This window comes from Rhinopithecus bieti, unplaced genomic scaffold (assembly GCF_001698545.2).
Source record: "Rhinopithecus bieti isolate Rb0 unplaced genomic scaffold, ASM169854v2 scaffold_4043, whole genome shotgun sequence".
NCBI classification, from domain to species: Eukaryota; Metazoa; Chordata; class Mammalia; order Primates; family Cercopithecidae; genus Rhinopithecus; species Rhinopithecus bieti.
Genome location: NW_016804256.1, coordinates 38,522 through 54,429, shown reverse-complemented (window position 1 = coordinate 54,429; position 15,908 = coordinate 38,522). Strand labels below are relative to the sequence as shown.

Here is a 15,908-nt window from a genome sequence, read left to right as displayed (position 1 = left end):
CCATCCTGGCTAACATGATGAAACCCCATCTCTACTAAAAATACAAGAAAATCAGCTGGGCATGGTGGCAGGCACCTGCAGTCCCAGCCACTCGGGAGGCTGAGGCAGGAGAATGGCATGAACCTGGGAGGCGGATCTTGCAGTGAGCTGAGACCACATCACTGCACTCCAGCCTCGGTGACAGAGCGAGACTCCGTCTCAAAAAAAAAAAAAAAAAAAAAAAAAAATCTAGAAAAGGAAGAAATTAATCAACATGTATGGGAAAATGCATTGCAAATACTACAGTTTCCTCCTGCTATAAGAGCATATATCTTTCAGAAAACAGGATAAAACTCCACAACATTTGTCTGGTCAATGATTTCTTGGACATGACTCCCAAAGCACAAGAAACAACAGTAGAAAAAAAGCAAATGGGATTGTATCCAACTAAAATGTTTATGAACAACAAAGGAAACAATTAACAGAGCAAAGAGATAACCGACAGATTAGGAGAAGATATTTGCAAATCACATACCTGTTAACGGGCAATACCCAAAATATATAAGTAACTCAAACAACTCAATACTAAGAAAACAAACAACCCAATTAAAAAACGGGCAAAGGATCTGAAAAGACATTTCTCAAAAGAGACAAACAAATGGCCAACAGATATGTGAAAAAAATGCTCAACATCTTTAATCACCTGGAAATGCAGATTAAACCACAATGAGATATCACCTCACACCTGTTAGGGATAGCTATTATCAAAAATATAAAAGACAATCTTTTTTGGTAAGAATGTGGAGAATATGAAACGCTCGATCATTGTTGGTGGGAATGTAAATTAGTACAGCCATTTTGGAAAACAGTATGGAGGCCCCTCAAAAAACTAAAATTATAATTACCATATGATCCAGCAAGCCTACTTCTGCATATATATTCAAAGTAATTGAAATCGGTATATTAAAGAGACATCTTCACTCCCATGTTCGTTACAGCATTATTCACAATAGCCAAGACGTGGAAGCAACCTAAATGTCCATCATTGGATGGATAAAGAAAATGTGGCACATGCAAATGGAAATACAATGGAAACAATTCAGCCTTTAAAAAGAAGAAAATTCTAGCCAGCCAGGTGTACTGGTACTGGCCTGTAGTCCCAGCTACTTCAGAGGCTGGGGTGGGAGGATCTCTTGAGCCTAGGAGTTTGATATCAGCATGGGCAACGTAATGAGACTCTTATGTCTTATGTCTCTTAAAAAAAAAAAGAAGGAAAATTTGTCAGTTGCAACATTTACAATAACATGTGTTAATCTAGAAAACATTGTACTAGGTGAAATGAGTCAGGCACAAAAAGACAAATAATGCATGATCTCACTTATATGTGGAAGCATAACAAGTTGAATTCACAGAAGTAGAGTTGAATGGTAGTTACCAGGGGATGGCGGTAAGGAGAGGCACAAGGAAAGGAGAGATGTTTCTTAAAGGTTACAAAGTTTCAGTTAGACAAGAGGAATAAGTTCTTCTAGTAGTCTGTTTCACTGCATGGGGACTATACTTAATAATAACATATTGTATATTTCAAAATTGCTTAAAAGGTAGATTTTAAATGTTCCCACCATAAATAATTAGTATGTAAGGTGATGTATATGTTAATCAGCCTGTTTTAATCACTCCACAATGTATTCATGTGTCATAACGTGACACCGTACTCCATAAATACATACTTTTATTATTTGTCTTTTTTAAAAAATAAAATTTAAAAAAGTATTCACACTGCTAAAAGTAGTATACTTCTCTTAAACTCCGTTTGATAGCCAAATTGATCATATATGTTAATAATCCTGAACTACCACCCATTGATGTTCTGCCTCTGTTAAAGGGGCATCTGGGCAGACAACATTTATAATTGTGTCCAGGGAGAAATGTACTACATCTCTTGAATACAAGAACTGGATTTCAGCAATAACTTTATCCTCACAGTGGAGATGGATCCACTAGGTTCTCCTACTTTGATCCCCTGTCAGAATAAAGTTACCTCTCTGATAAGGCTTCCTTCACTCCCTTCTCCCTTCTCCCTCCTCTCCCACCTATACCCGGAAACCATACATTGCCCAAGCCCTTAGCACAATACCTGAGAGGGTCCCACTGGAGAGGGTCAAGCACTGAGCTATGCCACTCAGATAAGTAAATATTAGTTATTCTGCTAATACCACACCCTCAGGGCAGGGCAGATCAGGGACCCCAGGATGGTGGTGAGACAGCTCTGGCTTAAAAGCAAGAAAGAGCCATGGTTTAAACAGAAAAACCAGAAAAAATCTTCAGCCTGGGATGTGATGCAAAATAAATGTAAAAAGCTAGCATTGAAAATAGTATGAATCATTATCTAAGAGGCCATTCTCAAGGGAACTTAGCAAAGAAATTAATGAAAGAGAGCCATAAACATAAAATTTGCCTGAACCACATCAATTTGCTAAGCCTACACTTGGAATCTCTTTTGAAAAAAGACAGGTAAAATGTGAATTTTTCAAAAAAGAAAATCCATTTCCTGAGCCTTGAAATATTATGTATATTGGCTGACAATTTACAACAGAACAACACTCCACTTTTGTAAAATCGCCTTTGAACATGTTTGCACTGGGATAGATCCACTTATATTCCTAAAACTGTTAGACGAGAACAAAACCTAAATAGCAGGACATCTTCTGAGTTTCTGGTTTCCTTGGTTTCGCAGGAGCTGCCATCCTCTCTAAAGAGAAGACACTGCCTCCCCCATGTGCCAATGGGCTGCCACAATCAGCTAGAATCCTAGAACACTGCCCCTTCCAAAAGGGTTGAGAGTGACAACCTCCTATGTGAAAACATTGGGACATCAACGTGTGATCTGGCTGCCTGGACCAGGCAGTCACACATCTATTTCATACCACCTTTCCCAGACTCCGGGTTATTCAGTCTAAATAAGACCAGGTGCAGGACATCAAAAATTCATGCAGTGCAAGTGTGGCCATGCCAAGTTAAGACTAGTTCCTCCTCAGTATCTTTTTGTCCAACAAAGGTTCCAAAAATTCTTGGCATTCAGTCACACCCAGGGTCAACTTATGACCAGAGCAATGACAGTTATTATTCTGTATTAAATGCCCACTGATAACATGGCATGGTGTCATGGGAATTGAAGGGTCAGAGAAGCCCAGAGAGGCTACCACCAATGATCTCCCAGAAGGAGAAAATAAAGAAAAGTAGGAGGAAGGAAGTGGAAAGAAGAATGAGAAGGAACAAAGCAAAGGGGAAAGGAGCAGATGGGTGCTAGTCAGGCCTGTACCTGCCTCACTGGGGCTTTTTACTACTCGAGTTAGCCTCATTTTCACTCCAGGTGTAAAAGTTACTCCGCATCTCAAGTTCAACATGGCTTGATCTGAATTTTTGTTAGATGTTCAAGCTACATATCTGGGTCAAGACACAAGTTTGTACTCATCAACTCTATTTTTTCAAGTATTATATCTCCAATGAATGTCACTCTTTTTTGAGGAGAAAAGTTTTAAATCAGGCACTGAAAATTTATTGATAGTATGATCCAATTTTATGTAAAGAATATATAAGTATATGAATAGTAAAAGTGTCTGGAAGGGTATACATTGCTTAAATTTTGTGCTTCTCTCCCTAGCTGCCCAAAGCAGTTCTTTTGCAGCCCTTCACTCTTTGACTCTGCACCTTCTCTCTGAAGGGCCACATCTACTTCCATGTGCTCCGTCATCATCCATCCTCCAATGGCTCTCAAATCCTTATTTGCAGCCCGTTCATCTCCTCTGAGCACCAGATCAATACATTCAAATGACAATAGCATATCCCCATCTGAGTGTCACACAGGTACATCAAACCGAATTTATTTTAAAGGAATTAATCCTCCCACCCCATCTCCCCACAAATCTTTTTCTCTCACCTAACAATAGGAGCAAGAAAAAATGTTAGTTCACTTTGCCATTGCCCCACCCTTAAAACTGGTATTAAATGAGTTTCTACATATGCATGATTTAGTAGGCTTACCATACCTAGCAACTTTAAGCCAACCTGGTTTTGTCTCTACTACAAACATTACAGTACATACAGGGAAACCTGGGTATAAAACCGGGTAAGTGAATAGAGGATTTTACCCTTTCCTGGCCTCATATATAAAGCAGGATAACATCCCTCAAACAACTAGAAATATATTGCAGAGACTGGTGTGATCATGTCTGAGGAAACACTTTGGATTTTTAGAAAAGAAAGAAAACTACTCCTGTGAGAAATTATTTTAACAGTTGCCTTGCAGGAATGACAGAACTTTACACAGTAGTCACTTAATAAATGTTAACCTTTATTGTCACTATTATTTATTAAATGACACTAAAACATGGCAGAATGCCCCAGCAAAACAAAAGTCAACCAAAAAACTATCAACCCTGCATTCTAGGTAATTAAGGGTGCTCAATTTTCTTAATTAACTACTATGTGCCAGAACATTGTAAGTACTTTGCATATATTACCTCATTGAATCCTCACAATAAGCCTTATCTATCATTTCAGAGAAGAAACTTCAACCTACCTCATTTTTAATCTAAATACTCCTTCCATTCAATATGTGTTCCAATCAATCACTTGCTTCATTCCCATCACTTTTCTTTCTCAAAAACTTCCGAAAATCAATACCCATTTTAGATAAATAAAACACATAGATGAATAAAAGTAAAAAAGTAAAGATCACTCATTATCCTTCTACCCAAAGATAACTACTGTTTCTATCTGGATATCTATAACTCCAGTTTTTAGTGTCCTTTTAAACATATGTTTTATTAGTCTCAACAAAATGGAATTATACTTCGAATACTTCTATCTACCCATTTTTTCTTTCTCACTTCACAATGCATAATGAATAGCTTTGCCTGGCAATATAGACTTCCATCAGCATACTTATAATATCCTACTGTGTGAACATTCCTCACTTTGTAACCAATCCAATGTGCTAGATGCTTAAATTGTTTCCAATTTTTACTAGCTTAGACAGTGCTGGGATGAACAGCCTTGTACATACAATCTTTGGGCAATTATTCAATTACTTCCTTAGGACAAAGGGTTTACACAGTTTAAGGCTTATGATCTGTATTACCAAATGGCCACCACTAGGGTGTGAAAGGCTCCATTTTGCCACACCCTCATTGACACTACACAGTAACAGATAGAGACTTTCAAATGGACCCCAATTATTTTTTAGTAAAAAAAGATTCAATGGGTCTGGGTGTTCAGTGGGATAGTATTCAAACAACTCTCCACAACTGGCTTCACCCAGCTTTCCAAAATTATCTACTCCCATTCTCCACACTCTCCACTCTAAGCAGAATGATCTCCTGACTGTCATAGGAAGAGGGTTCCTACTTTCATGCCTTTCTCACACCATGCCCCCCTCGTCTTGTCTCATGGAATTCCCTAACCACCCTACCCCATTCAGGACTCATTTTCAATTGCCACCTCCTCCATGAAGCTTTAGCTGACTAGCACATCCCACAGAAGCTTTTGCCTCCTCTGTGCTCTCAGAGGGAACATCTGACAATGAGTACATGCTTCAGATATTCTGTTATCTTTTGGTTTGTACATTTCTTATCTCTCCAACTTGGTTATAAACTGAAGGACAGGGATGCTTTCTTTCTTTCTTCTTTTTTTTCTTTCCAGCATTAATATACAACTTTATTGATGATACACAAATTAAATCAATGAAAATGACAGAAGGGAGCTTACTTATGATGAATTGGTTCACTGTCACTTATGCAGAAGAAAAGCAAAATATTTCAATCTAGGCAGCGAGATAAAAAGCAACAAACATGTTTTCAGAACAAGTAGTGATATTCATTCATCCATCTTAAACCTAAAGACCAACTTGGTTAAATATCAGCATTGATGATACAATATGATATTCATTATTCAAAACTGGCAGCTGAAAGGATTCCTTTACCATATAAACAAGGTGGAGAAAATGAATAGTTTACAACGTGTGTTGCTTCCAAATTACAAAATCAAGGTGTTATTCCTGGCTCTTTGGGAACATATGTTCAGCCAGTTTGGCCATGAATTTTCCAACTTTTACTTTCACCAAAAAATCATGGTGGCTTTCTATTCCCAGAACCTTATCAGCACACACTTGAAATTCTTTTAAAAAGAAAAAAAGTGAACCTTCACCGAACTGATTCTGAGTAGGTTCATTTTCTTCCCATTTGAAATTATCATTTATATTCTCAAATATGACCAGAAGTTTAAGAATAACTTCTTTGTTCTCCTTCTTATTAAAGAGGGAGCCCAGTGAAGATGGTACTTGGGCCCTGAGTAGTTCCCTAGTCATGGCTGGATTTTCAGCCAAATTCAAAAGGAGTTTCAGAACCTGAAGTTTGGTTTCTTCATTTCCCGCTGAAAATAAACGAAAAAAGTCAGAAATGGAATTAGCAAGCATGTGCTGATACTCATTAGTAACAGTCATATTTGTAAGCAATCTCAGTCCAGCAAGCTGCACAGATGAGTTCAATCGAGAAGTGATTGTGTCATCACACACTTGATTCATGTATACCTTAAGCCTGCGCTGATTTTCAGCATTCACACTCAAGTTATTCAGGACAATTAAAGCCTTTTCCTTAACTATGGGATCCCGAGTATTGAGGATCTTTGCGACAATTGGGAGACCACCGAGATCACGAATAATATCTCTGTTAAATGCATAAGCAGCATTGTTACCCAGAGCAATTAAAGCTGCTTCAAGAATATAAGGCTTTTCAGACATCTCAACCAAGCAAAGAACCTTTTGTAGCTCTTGAGGGGACAAAATGGTATCATCTGAATTGGGGGAAGCCCGTTTCTGGACAGCCCGACGTGCCCGGGTAGCCCTGGCCCTTGCCCTGGCCCTAGCTCTGGTTCCAGCTTCAGTCCCAATCCGGGCCCAAGGTGGGTACCATACTATACTCTTGCTCTCATTGCTGTCATCATCATCATCAGACCAGTCATTATACCTGGCCCCAGAACAGTCCCCAGCATCATCCACATCCCCAGATCCACCCTCAGCCATTTTTTCCTTGTTCTGTTTCCTTCCCCTAGTCAGTTTATAAATGCAATAGCAGGCGCCAGCCCCAATCACCAGGCCTGCGGTCACCCAGCCTACTTTCCTGGCGTAGCCCATGCAATCGTCCCTGACAATAGCAGGGACCAAGGAATAGAGTAGTCACTCAGGCTGGGGGAGGAAGGCTGTGGGACTGGGCTCAAGCCTGTGGAGGGTGATCGTCTTCAGCCACTTCAAGGCCACAATAGCTGATTCTGGATGTTGACCTAGGAGTGGAAGAAGAAAATCGGGTTTGAGTTTCTCTTCTGCTTGTGTTGTCCCATGCAGGGAGTTGCACAGAGGGACAAGATAATAATAATTGAATGCTAGGTAGGAAATGTAGATTGTTGACAAAAATCTCTATGCCTCTCATTTCAGCCTTTCCCTCCCCATCCCAGATCACCCCGCCCAAAGCCTAGATAATGCCAGTGGAATCCACAGATTCTACTGGGGTCTCAGTCACCACAACCTCAGATGTCCCCAGGGACCTGACTAGAATCCTTGCACTAACCTCCTCAAGACAAGCAGTTCGCCCCTTCTTCTATTTCCTGGTGGTGTGCCACGCCCAACAACCTTTCCAATCTGCAGAGAGACCAGAGCCAGTGAGAACGGAGCACTTGATGGATTGACTGTTGATTTGTTGCTTTCCTGATTCACCATTCCGGTTATCAGGTTTGTTTTTAACCTCTTTATGCCATCCCAAACATGCACAGGTCTGCCCCCTCCCTAGCCTGAAATGAGAGGGAGGTAAGGAAAATAAAGCAGGATTGGAAGAGCCTGTCCAAAGTGCGGGCGATTTCTAACCCCTCCCCCATTCCAGGCAGCCCCCACGCCCACACCGACCTCTACTGATCGGAGGAAACTTCCTCCCTCGCTTCAAGCGGAGCCACCTGCTACAGCAGACCTGCAGGATGACAGATCGAAAACATGGGGAGTAAGTGCTGTTGAGAGAGGAGGATTATGAACAAACTATCCGATAGGTTTCCCTGCTGTCATTTCCCCCACTTCCCCCCCACCACACACACACAAAGCACGCCATTTCGCCACAGTCCGGGGAGTGCAAGAAACACATTCGGACTCAGACCTGTACCTAGATTATTACCTTCTCTGCCTCTCCCCACCCCCGCCGCCAACCCCGTCCCTCCTAGAGTCCCCAGATGGTCTTACCCTCAAATCGACCTTCACCAATTAGGATTAATTTCCTTCCTCTTCTTTTGCTTGGCGTTGTGCCGCAACCTACAGAAAGACTGGCCACCCGGGAAAGGCTTGGACCCACTAGACACAGAGCCATGGTCAGGAAGACACAGCCACAGGCAGAAAGACGGGAAACTGCCGCCACTGCGTGCTTGGTGGACGGACTAGTCCCCAGAACACAAAACTCTTTTCTAATTCGGAGGCCTGGTTGTCAGAGGTTTCCCACCCCTATTACCTCTCTTGGGGTTCTGCTGACATATCACGTTGCATCTCACCACCCCCGCCCCCATATCCAGCCATTCCCCTCCGGCACTGTCCTGGTGAACTAGGGGCCAACACCCAGGCCACAGCTCCCTTTCCGGATTGCGGGCCTAGGCTCCCAGCAGATTCCCATCTCCCGATCTCTGAGCTCTTCCCCAAACACTCCCCAGCTCACCGTTTCGCAGCATCGAAATGGGCTGCAGGCGGGACATATGTCTTGGAAAGCGGGCGGCGAGTGGGAGAGACGACGGAGGCGCCTCAGTACCCGCGACGGTCTCGGCCCTACACCTTCTAGCACCCTGACTTTATGGAATCTCCCAGGCACTGACCTGCAGGGATCCGGGACAATTTTCTTCTCCTCTTCCTTTTTCCCTCCGCCGCAGGCCCGCCCGCCCTCAGGGCAATGGGGAGCTGGTACTCAGACGGGAACAACGACCAGGACAAGAAGGACTTCTGCACACGTCAGCTCTTGGTCACGTGAGAGCTACGTCATCCACCAACTCGGGTCCCCAATTTCCCCTCCCACCAGCAGTGCGGCAGAAGAGGGCCCGCCCCCCTCCTTTCCCTCCCCCACACCAGGCCTTGTTACTCTTTCTTCTTCGATAATCTCATCACCTTGTAGTTGTGTTTCCCTTCCACCGATTACCAGAAAGGGACGACATCTTCCCCTGGGGCTACGGGCCACTTGTACTTTTTATGAAAAATTGCCTCTTCCTTCCCTAGGCTCCTGGGACAGCAGCCTCTCCCTCCACCTTTCCTCCCCCGAGCTATTAAAGTCTACAATTTCCTCTGAAATCTAGTCCCAGATCTGAAAGGAACAAGCGATCGGAAAAGAAAATCTGGAATGAGTGTGGCTTTTACTTTCTTAATACTTTGTTATTTTTGTTCCGTCCTCCCCCGCCCCCAGCCTGCATTCTTTTTACGAGAAAAAAAAAAAAATACTATAAAGCTATTTCCATTTTAGAAAAAAATGAGTGGAAGCTGGAGAATGATGTTGGGGATGGCCTCCAAAAGTCCCACATTTTCTCACTTGGTGGAGAGTGTTACACACTTCACTCAAAGCAATCTTAATGTCTTCTGGGGCCTAGCACACAGCACAGCCCTGAATGAGCTAATCAGTGTGTCTGGCAATATGTAAATCCTCTGACTAGACCAGTCTTCTAAATAGGAGAGCTACAGACTTTCACCTGCACCCATTAGCAAGGTGGAGGCATTGAAGCCACAAAAGCCAGAACGCAGGAAAAAAAAAAAAAAAAACCTGAGGAGAAAGCATAAGTGCACAGTAGGTATCTGTGAGATAAAGCATGCACACTGAAAAAATGAGTGTGCATAAAAAGAACATTACAAAATATACTTGGTCAAAATAGATAGTATCATCTATAAACGAAGTATTAGAGGAACACAGACCAAGACAAAATTGGCTGAAACCGGAAACTAGCAATTAGTATGAAACTATTTCACTCACTGGTTTGATAAGCTGAACAATTCACCCATCATCAGTGATTTAACTTTTTTAAAGTAGGAAAAGGAATAAAATAATTACATCCCCTCATTATTTAAGTTAACCAGATTTGATTTCAGTTGCTTGCAACCAAACAACCTTAACTAAAGCACAATACAAAACAGGTAACAATACAAAAGTAATATAGCTTTTCAGAACATAGGGTCTTCAGTGAGATATTCCCTAATAGTTTGAATAAAAGGTTATTATTTGAGTATAACTTTTAAAATACACAGACAATATGGGAGTAAATCAAGAGACTGAGGAGGTTGAGAACAGGCAAACCCCCAGGAAAATTCATATCTATGTAACTTCTGGGAGGCAGTACTAGAATGTGATTGAAATTTATTTAGTAAACAGAAACGAAATCAACTATATGATCCTGTGTTTAGAGAAAGATCATGTGTAGCAAAGGGGCTCATTCAAGCATAGGAACATATGAAAAGGACAATCAGAAGAAAGTGTTGGTATTTCCCACCCAAGCACTGTCTGGAGGAGAAAAAGTGTTGGCTAAGGAGAATGGAACATTTCACTTTCTCTGGCAGAGTCATGCCCATGATGTGTAATAGTACTTCATGCTTCCTCAGCTGAAACTCCCTTCTTAAGATGAACAAATACCCTCGCTTTGATTGCAGGCTCACCAAAAAACCTTCTAAGGTTGTGTTTTCCGAAGTAGCAGCTTGTCTACAGGGAAAGAATGGGCAGGTAAGACTGACTGAAACCTCCAGTACCCCCTGACAATTGTATTTCTCGGGGCAAATCATTCAGTTGTCACTCCTGTTGAAACAGCCTCCCTTGTGGTCTACTTATGGGGAGAGAATGCAGAGATCCCTAGGTTTGAGCATTCAGATCAATTTATATATAAGTCTCTATGAATGGGAGACTTTCCTTGAGGCATCCAGAGGCAACTCTTCTCAGCATACAAACAAAATCAGGATTTGGTCATGCAATACTGAGGAAGAGACCCTGAACTATAGATACAACCTTGTGGGAATCCTGTGGGAGAAGCCAAGTGGCCTTGGCTCAAAGGACAACCTTGTGCATCACCATTTCATAACCATACCTTTCTAATGTTTAGTTAATGGTGGAAATTACAACTAAGTTACTCTGTGGCATATTATGCCCCCAGCACTTCCGTTATAGATAAACAAAGGGTTAATTTCCAAAGTGGTTAAAGGGCTCCTGCAAATCAACAACAACATCTGAAACAGTTTAAATTTCTCCCTGGGAAAAGAAAGGAAGTGCATTTTACATTTTACATACCCTATTGTTTTCCTCAGCAAAAGGGTGGGTATTGTGCCCAAAACAGACCAACCAAAAGCTGTCTTACTAAAATTTCAATCTTCATCAGAGAAATAAAAACCTGAAAACCGGTGGACTTATGACATCCTGAAAAGACATCTATCAATTTCTTCTACCTAAACCCCTCGGAGATGAGCCTGGTCTTCAACATTTCCTCCTTAAGCTAACCAGGCTTGTTCTATGTTGCTTGCAACCAAACAACCTTAAGTAAGACACAATACCAAAATTACACAATACAAAAGGTAGTATCACTTTTCAAGATAACATCCTTCTATAATTTATTTTTTTCACCCTCCACAATTCCATTAGTGTCACCATTTGCTGATCGTTTTTTTGTTTCTGGGTACTTTGTAAGTTACATATCACATGTGAACTGATTTAAGCCAAAAGTTTTGTTTTGGCAGTGGCTTTCATAGTAGTTTTTTGCGGGCCTGAGGAACTTTTAACAGTCCTGTCTGAGGACTTCTTAAGCCATTTTCCTTTCTCACTTTTGACACGTATGCTGAGCCCTGTATAACTGGCTTCCCTTAAGGTAATATTTGCTTGGCCTAGATGTATAATTGGAAAGGAAGTTTTTTTTTTTTTTTTTCTTTGTTTTTTTGTTTGCTTGTTTGTTTTTAATGGCTAGTCTCCAGGGAGGAATTGGTAGAATCATGGATCAGAAGAACAAAGAGGTAAGAGAATCGAAAGGGTTTTTATAACCATGGGATTTTAGGAAGTTTTAGACAGGGAGTGGATTCAAACCAGGAAAGGTCTGGCATACTGGGAGAATGGTAGTGAGAAGTTATACATTGGACTAACTGGAGAATATACCAAAAGGGTGGAGATAGGTTATACTAGTGAGGAGAGGGTAGGAGTAAAGTTTTTGTCCTTGAAGCCTGACTAAGTGTTGTGAAAGCAAGTTCTTACTGTAAAGCCATGTCTGTGACACCAAGTCATCTGTCTTTATTAAGCTTTACATACTCCTTACTTTTTTCAATGTATATATTCAAAACAAACAAAAGCCACTTATACAACTACCTAGCAGCCAAACACTGAATGATGAACTGTTGAATCTGAGAATTCTGTTAGTAAGCCTTCGTAAGTATAATTCACTTGTCTAGGGGAAGTAAATAAAGGGTCAAAAAAAAAAAAAACAAATGAGGTAAAGATTTAGAGAGATAAGATGTGATATTGGTGAGTTTGGACTATAGAAGGGGAAGACCAGAAAGTTGTGACATATTGACTTCTGAATATTCACCAGCAAGGCACTAGGACTCCCTGGCTTGCCTCCTGAAAGGGCCTCCTCCACACAGGGGCCCCTCACTGGGGAGCCCCTCCCTCTGAGGTGTCATATTTCAATGTTCTAAGAGGTTGCCTGGAGTGTCTGTATTTAGAGTATGACTCCTCAGCAGGGACAGGTGGATGCTTGAGGACTAACTTCTACATACTTGGTCCCTGAGTTTTGGGATTATTCTGAGGGGCTTGTACTGGTGGCTCAGTGAAATTGTAACAGAAGGCAGGAAGTGTAAAGCCCTCTTTTTTCTGGCAACTGCTTGAGATCCTGTGCATTGCCCTTCCACTTGTGAGGGAAAAAAATGACACAGACATGAGGGGTGTTGCAGTGATACCCAGTCACCCACAGACCCTCACCACCATCTCCACTGGAAAATGCTGCTCACCACTTCTAGGGTAGTATACAATACATGAATGGCAGACAGCAGCGAGATTGCCAACAGTGTCATGATGGAAAGAAAATTACCTCAAGTCCCATTTTCATCAATAGGATAACAGGAAATTATCTAATTTCTGGATGATTTATGGGTTGCACCACAAACTTCAGAATAGATTTTAAATAAAAGCTCTGTGAATTAAAGGAGCCTAATCTGCGGAGCACTACATCTTAAAGTCATCTGAAATTAAGATCATCTGAAGTTGGGGTTTGCAAAAATAATCTGTCTTTGAAAGCCAGAGTGAAAGTCCACCCAGCAATCTCTATGAAGACTGTCGTCTTATTAACCTAATACTATGAGTTCAGCCCAGGAGAAGGAGGTACATAGTTCACATAGTTAAAATAGTCAAAATTAGAACACTGACCTTCTCAGTAAGATTGCATTTGTCCATCAATTTATAAATCATGTTGAAAGCACAACTGGTTTTGTTTGTAAGGGTATGTTTTTCATTTTAATTGTTTTTGAAAGCGCTATTTCCTGTGCAGTCAGAAGAAAATATTTTCACTTAACACAACTAACTTCACCAAATCAATGAGGCCCTCCCTCTAACTGGGAAATCTTGCTTTGTTATATACATTTTTGAAAAAAAAAAAAAAAAAAAAAAAAAAAAAAAAAAAAAAAAAAGAATTGAATTATTTCTTTCTCCAAGTGGGAAAAGCTTTATTGTTTTTTTTTCCGATTATAAAATAGTGTAGTTCAAGTCAGTAAAAAAGAAAGGACAAAATATAACTTAAATGTTATCAAAATACTAATTAAAATCTCACCACTGCCTGGACTTCTGTGTCTGCCCCTTCCCCCAATGTTGATGCAGACAGAGACTGAACATGGAAAAGGGTAGAAATTTAAGAAAGGGGCTGCAGGAGTTCGAGAGCCAAGGAAAGGATGAGACAATTCCCCAAGAAGTGTAAGTGAAGGGTAGACCCAGGAAAAGATGCTGCCCCTTCCTGGAATTAGAGAAACACAAATTCAAACACCAGAAAGACAGGGCCATTTCTGGTTTCTGGTATTGTTACAGAGGAAAAAAGTGACAGGGCCCACTGTGGGGGTTGAGGGGGAGATACAAGGCAGGCTGGCGCCTGCCGCACTGCTTGTGGGAGTGGAAATTGGGGGCCAGAGCGCACTGGTGACGTGGCTGTCACGTGACCAAGAGCCGCCTAGAGCACAAGTCCTGCTAGTCGCCTCCGTCTGGGTACCAGCCCCCTATTACTCTGCAGGCGCGTGAAGAAAGAAGGAAACTAGCTCGGACTGTGCAGGTCGGTGCGAGGGTGGGCGCTGCTTCAGAGGAGGTATGGGTGGAAGAGGGCCAAGAACGCCACAGATCCGAGTTCAGGCCGATCACAGCTGGGTCCTTTCTCGCCTACTTTCTAAATACTGCCACCAACCCCCACCCCACCCCGTGCTCATTTTAGTAGAGAGAAGTGGCGGGTTTCGGGTGGGGGTGAGGGGAGTGAATGGCGTTTCCAGAGACTCCGAGAAAAGAAAGGTTCCAGTGTCCCGGGTGCTGGTCCGTCCACCAAGCACTCCGTCCCCTCGGTCCCTTGTCTGTTTGCAGGTTTGTAGGTCTGTTGGCCTGTAGGTTTCGGCACAAGTCTCAGCGAGAGAAGGAGAAAACTGCCTTGGTTGGAACCTTGCAGGTCAGTGTGAAGGTGGGATTAACCCAGGACCACGGGTGGGGGTGGCGGAGGAGGGGGGCTGGGATATGAGAGGGCCGGGTCCGAGTCGCCCTCTCCTGGCCCCTTCTTTCTCCACACCCCCTCCCATTTCAGTGCAGGGAAAGGGGTGTGGCGGCCTTTGCTGGGGAAATGGCGGACGACAAGTGGGGCGGGGGAGGCCTGCGTCCGGAAAGTCAGTAGAGTATGAGAAATCTTTTAAACTCAAGTGCCTAAAATTCACAAAAGCAGAAATTGGGACATGTGTCCTCAGTCAATCCACTACACTTTCATTTCTCCATTTCCTCCTACCTGTCTTTGCATTTGCCCTTCTGCCAGGCTCTATCCTCTATCACTGTGGAGGGACCACTGACAACAGAAGACAAGGGAAAACCAAGGAATTTACCTGACTTTGGTAGAGGTTAGTGAGAGAAACTGCCCTTAATCTTTGGAAGTGGAGGTCTGGTGAAGGAGACTACCTGAGAGGTACTCACACTGTCACCTTCCTAGCTATCATAGCACAGACCCATCTCTTGCCCTTCCCTGTGGACCCAGAAAGAGAAATGGGGGCTCCTGAGGTCGATAGAGGAAGACAGAAAAGAACAAAGAAATTATATCCTGTTAATCTGCCTTTCTCACCAACTCAAAATCCACCCTGTCTGTGAGGCACAAAGCCAAACATAGTCCCGAGCCCTAATATTCTGTTTCACCCATAGATTCATCACAAGAGAGCTACAAGAGCCTAGAAGAAGCTAAAGACTGCTACCCTCCATCCTTACTCACCCTGGACCTGAGAGACCTCTTCAATCAGGTGGAGCAAGGCCCTCTCCTGTCCTGCCCCAAGGCTGGCACGGACTTGAGCATGGGCCGGGCTCGGGAAGTGGGTTGGATGGCGGCAGGACTGATGATTGGGGCTGGTGCCTGCTACTGCGTTTATAAACTGACCATAGGAAGAGATGACAGTGAGAAGCTGGAGGAGGAGGAGGAAGAGGAGTGGGACGATGACCAGGAGCTGGAAGAGGAGGAGCCTGATATTTGGTTTGATTTTGAAACTATGGCTCGGCCCTGGAGTGAGGATGGGGATTGGACTGAACCTGGGGCCCCAGGTGGCACTGAGGACAGGCCCTCAGGGGGAGGCAAGGCCAACCGAGCACACCCAATAAAACAGCGGCCATTCCCCTATGAACATAAAATACTTGGAG

General features: G+C 42.7%; 1 protein-coding gene across 5 annotated transcripts; it reads right to left on the bottom strand.

Moving 5' to 3' along the window:
• Positions 1 to 4,309: 4,309 nt before the first annotated feature.
• Positions 4,310 to 9,059, bottom strand: ARMCX3 (armadillo repeat containing X-linked 3). 5 transcript variants are annotated; one of them, XM_017867406.1, is made up of 5 exons: positions 8,872 to 9,059; positions 8,255 to 8,334; positions 7,931 to 7,991; positions 7,599 to 7,669; positions 4,310 to 7,314 (listed from the first exon to the last, which is right to left on the bottom strand). In XM_017867406.1, the coding sequence occupies exon 5, from the start codon at positions 7,166 to 7,168 to the stop codon at positions 6,029 to 6,031; it is 1,140 nt and encodes a 379-aa protein (XP_017722895.1). In that variant the 5' UTR covers positions 7,169 to 7,314; positions 7,599 to 7,669; positions 7,931 to 7,991; positions 8,255 to 8,334; positions 8,872 to 9,059; the 3' UTR covers positions 4,310 to 6,028. The 5 variants fall into 5 exon arrangements, with proteins under 5 accessions (XP_017722895.1, XP_017722897.1, XP_017722898.1 ...); XM_017867408.1 differs by having other exon boundaries at positions 8,255 to 8,362; positions 8,718 to 9,031; XM_017867409.1 differs by having other exon boundaries at positions 8,718 to 9,031.
• Positions 9,060 to 15,908: the final 6,849 nt, after the last annotated feature.

Bases quoted from the DNA above. Each gene is read 5' to 3' on its own strand.
- ARMCX3 (XM_017867406.1), bottom strand. From the start codon at position 7,168: ATGGGCTACGCCAGGAAAGTAGGCTGGGTGACCGCAGGCCTGGTGATT.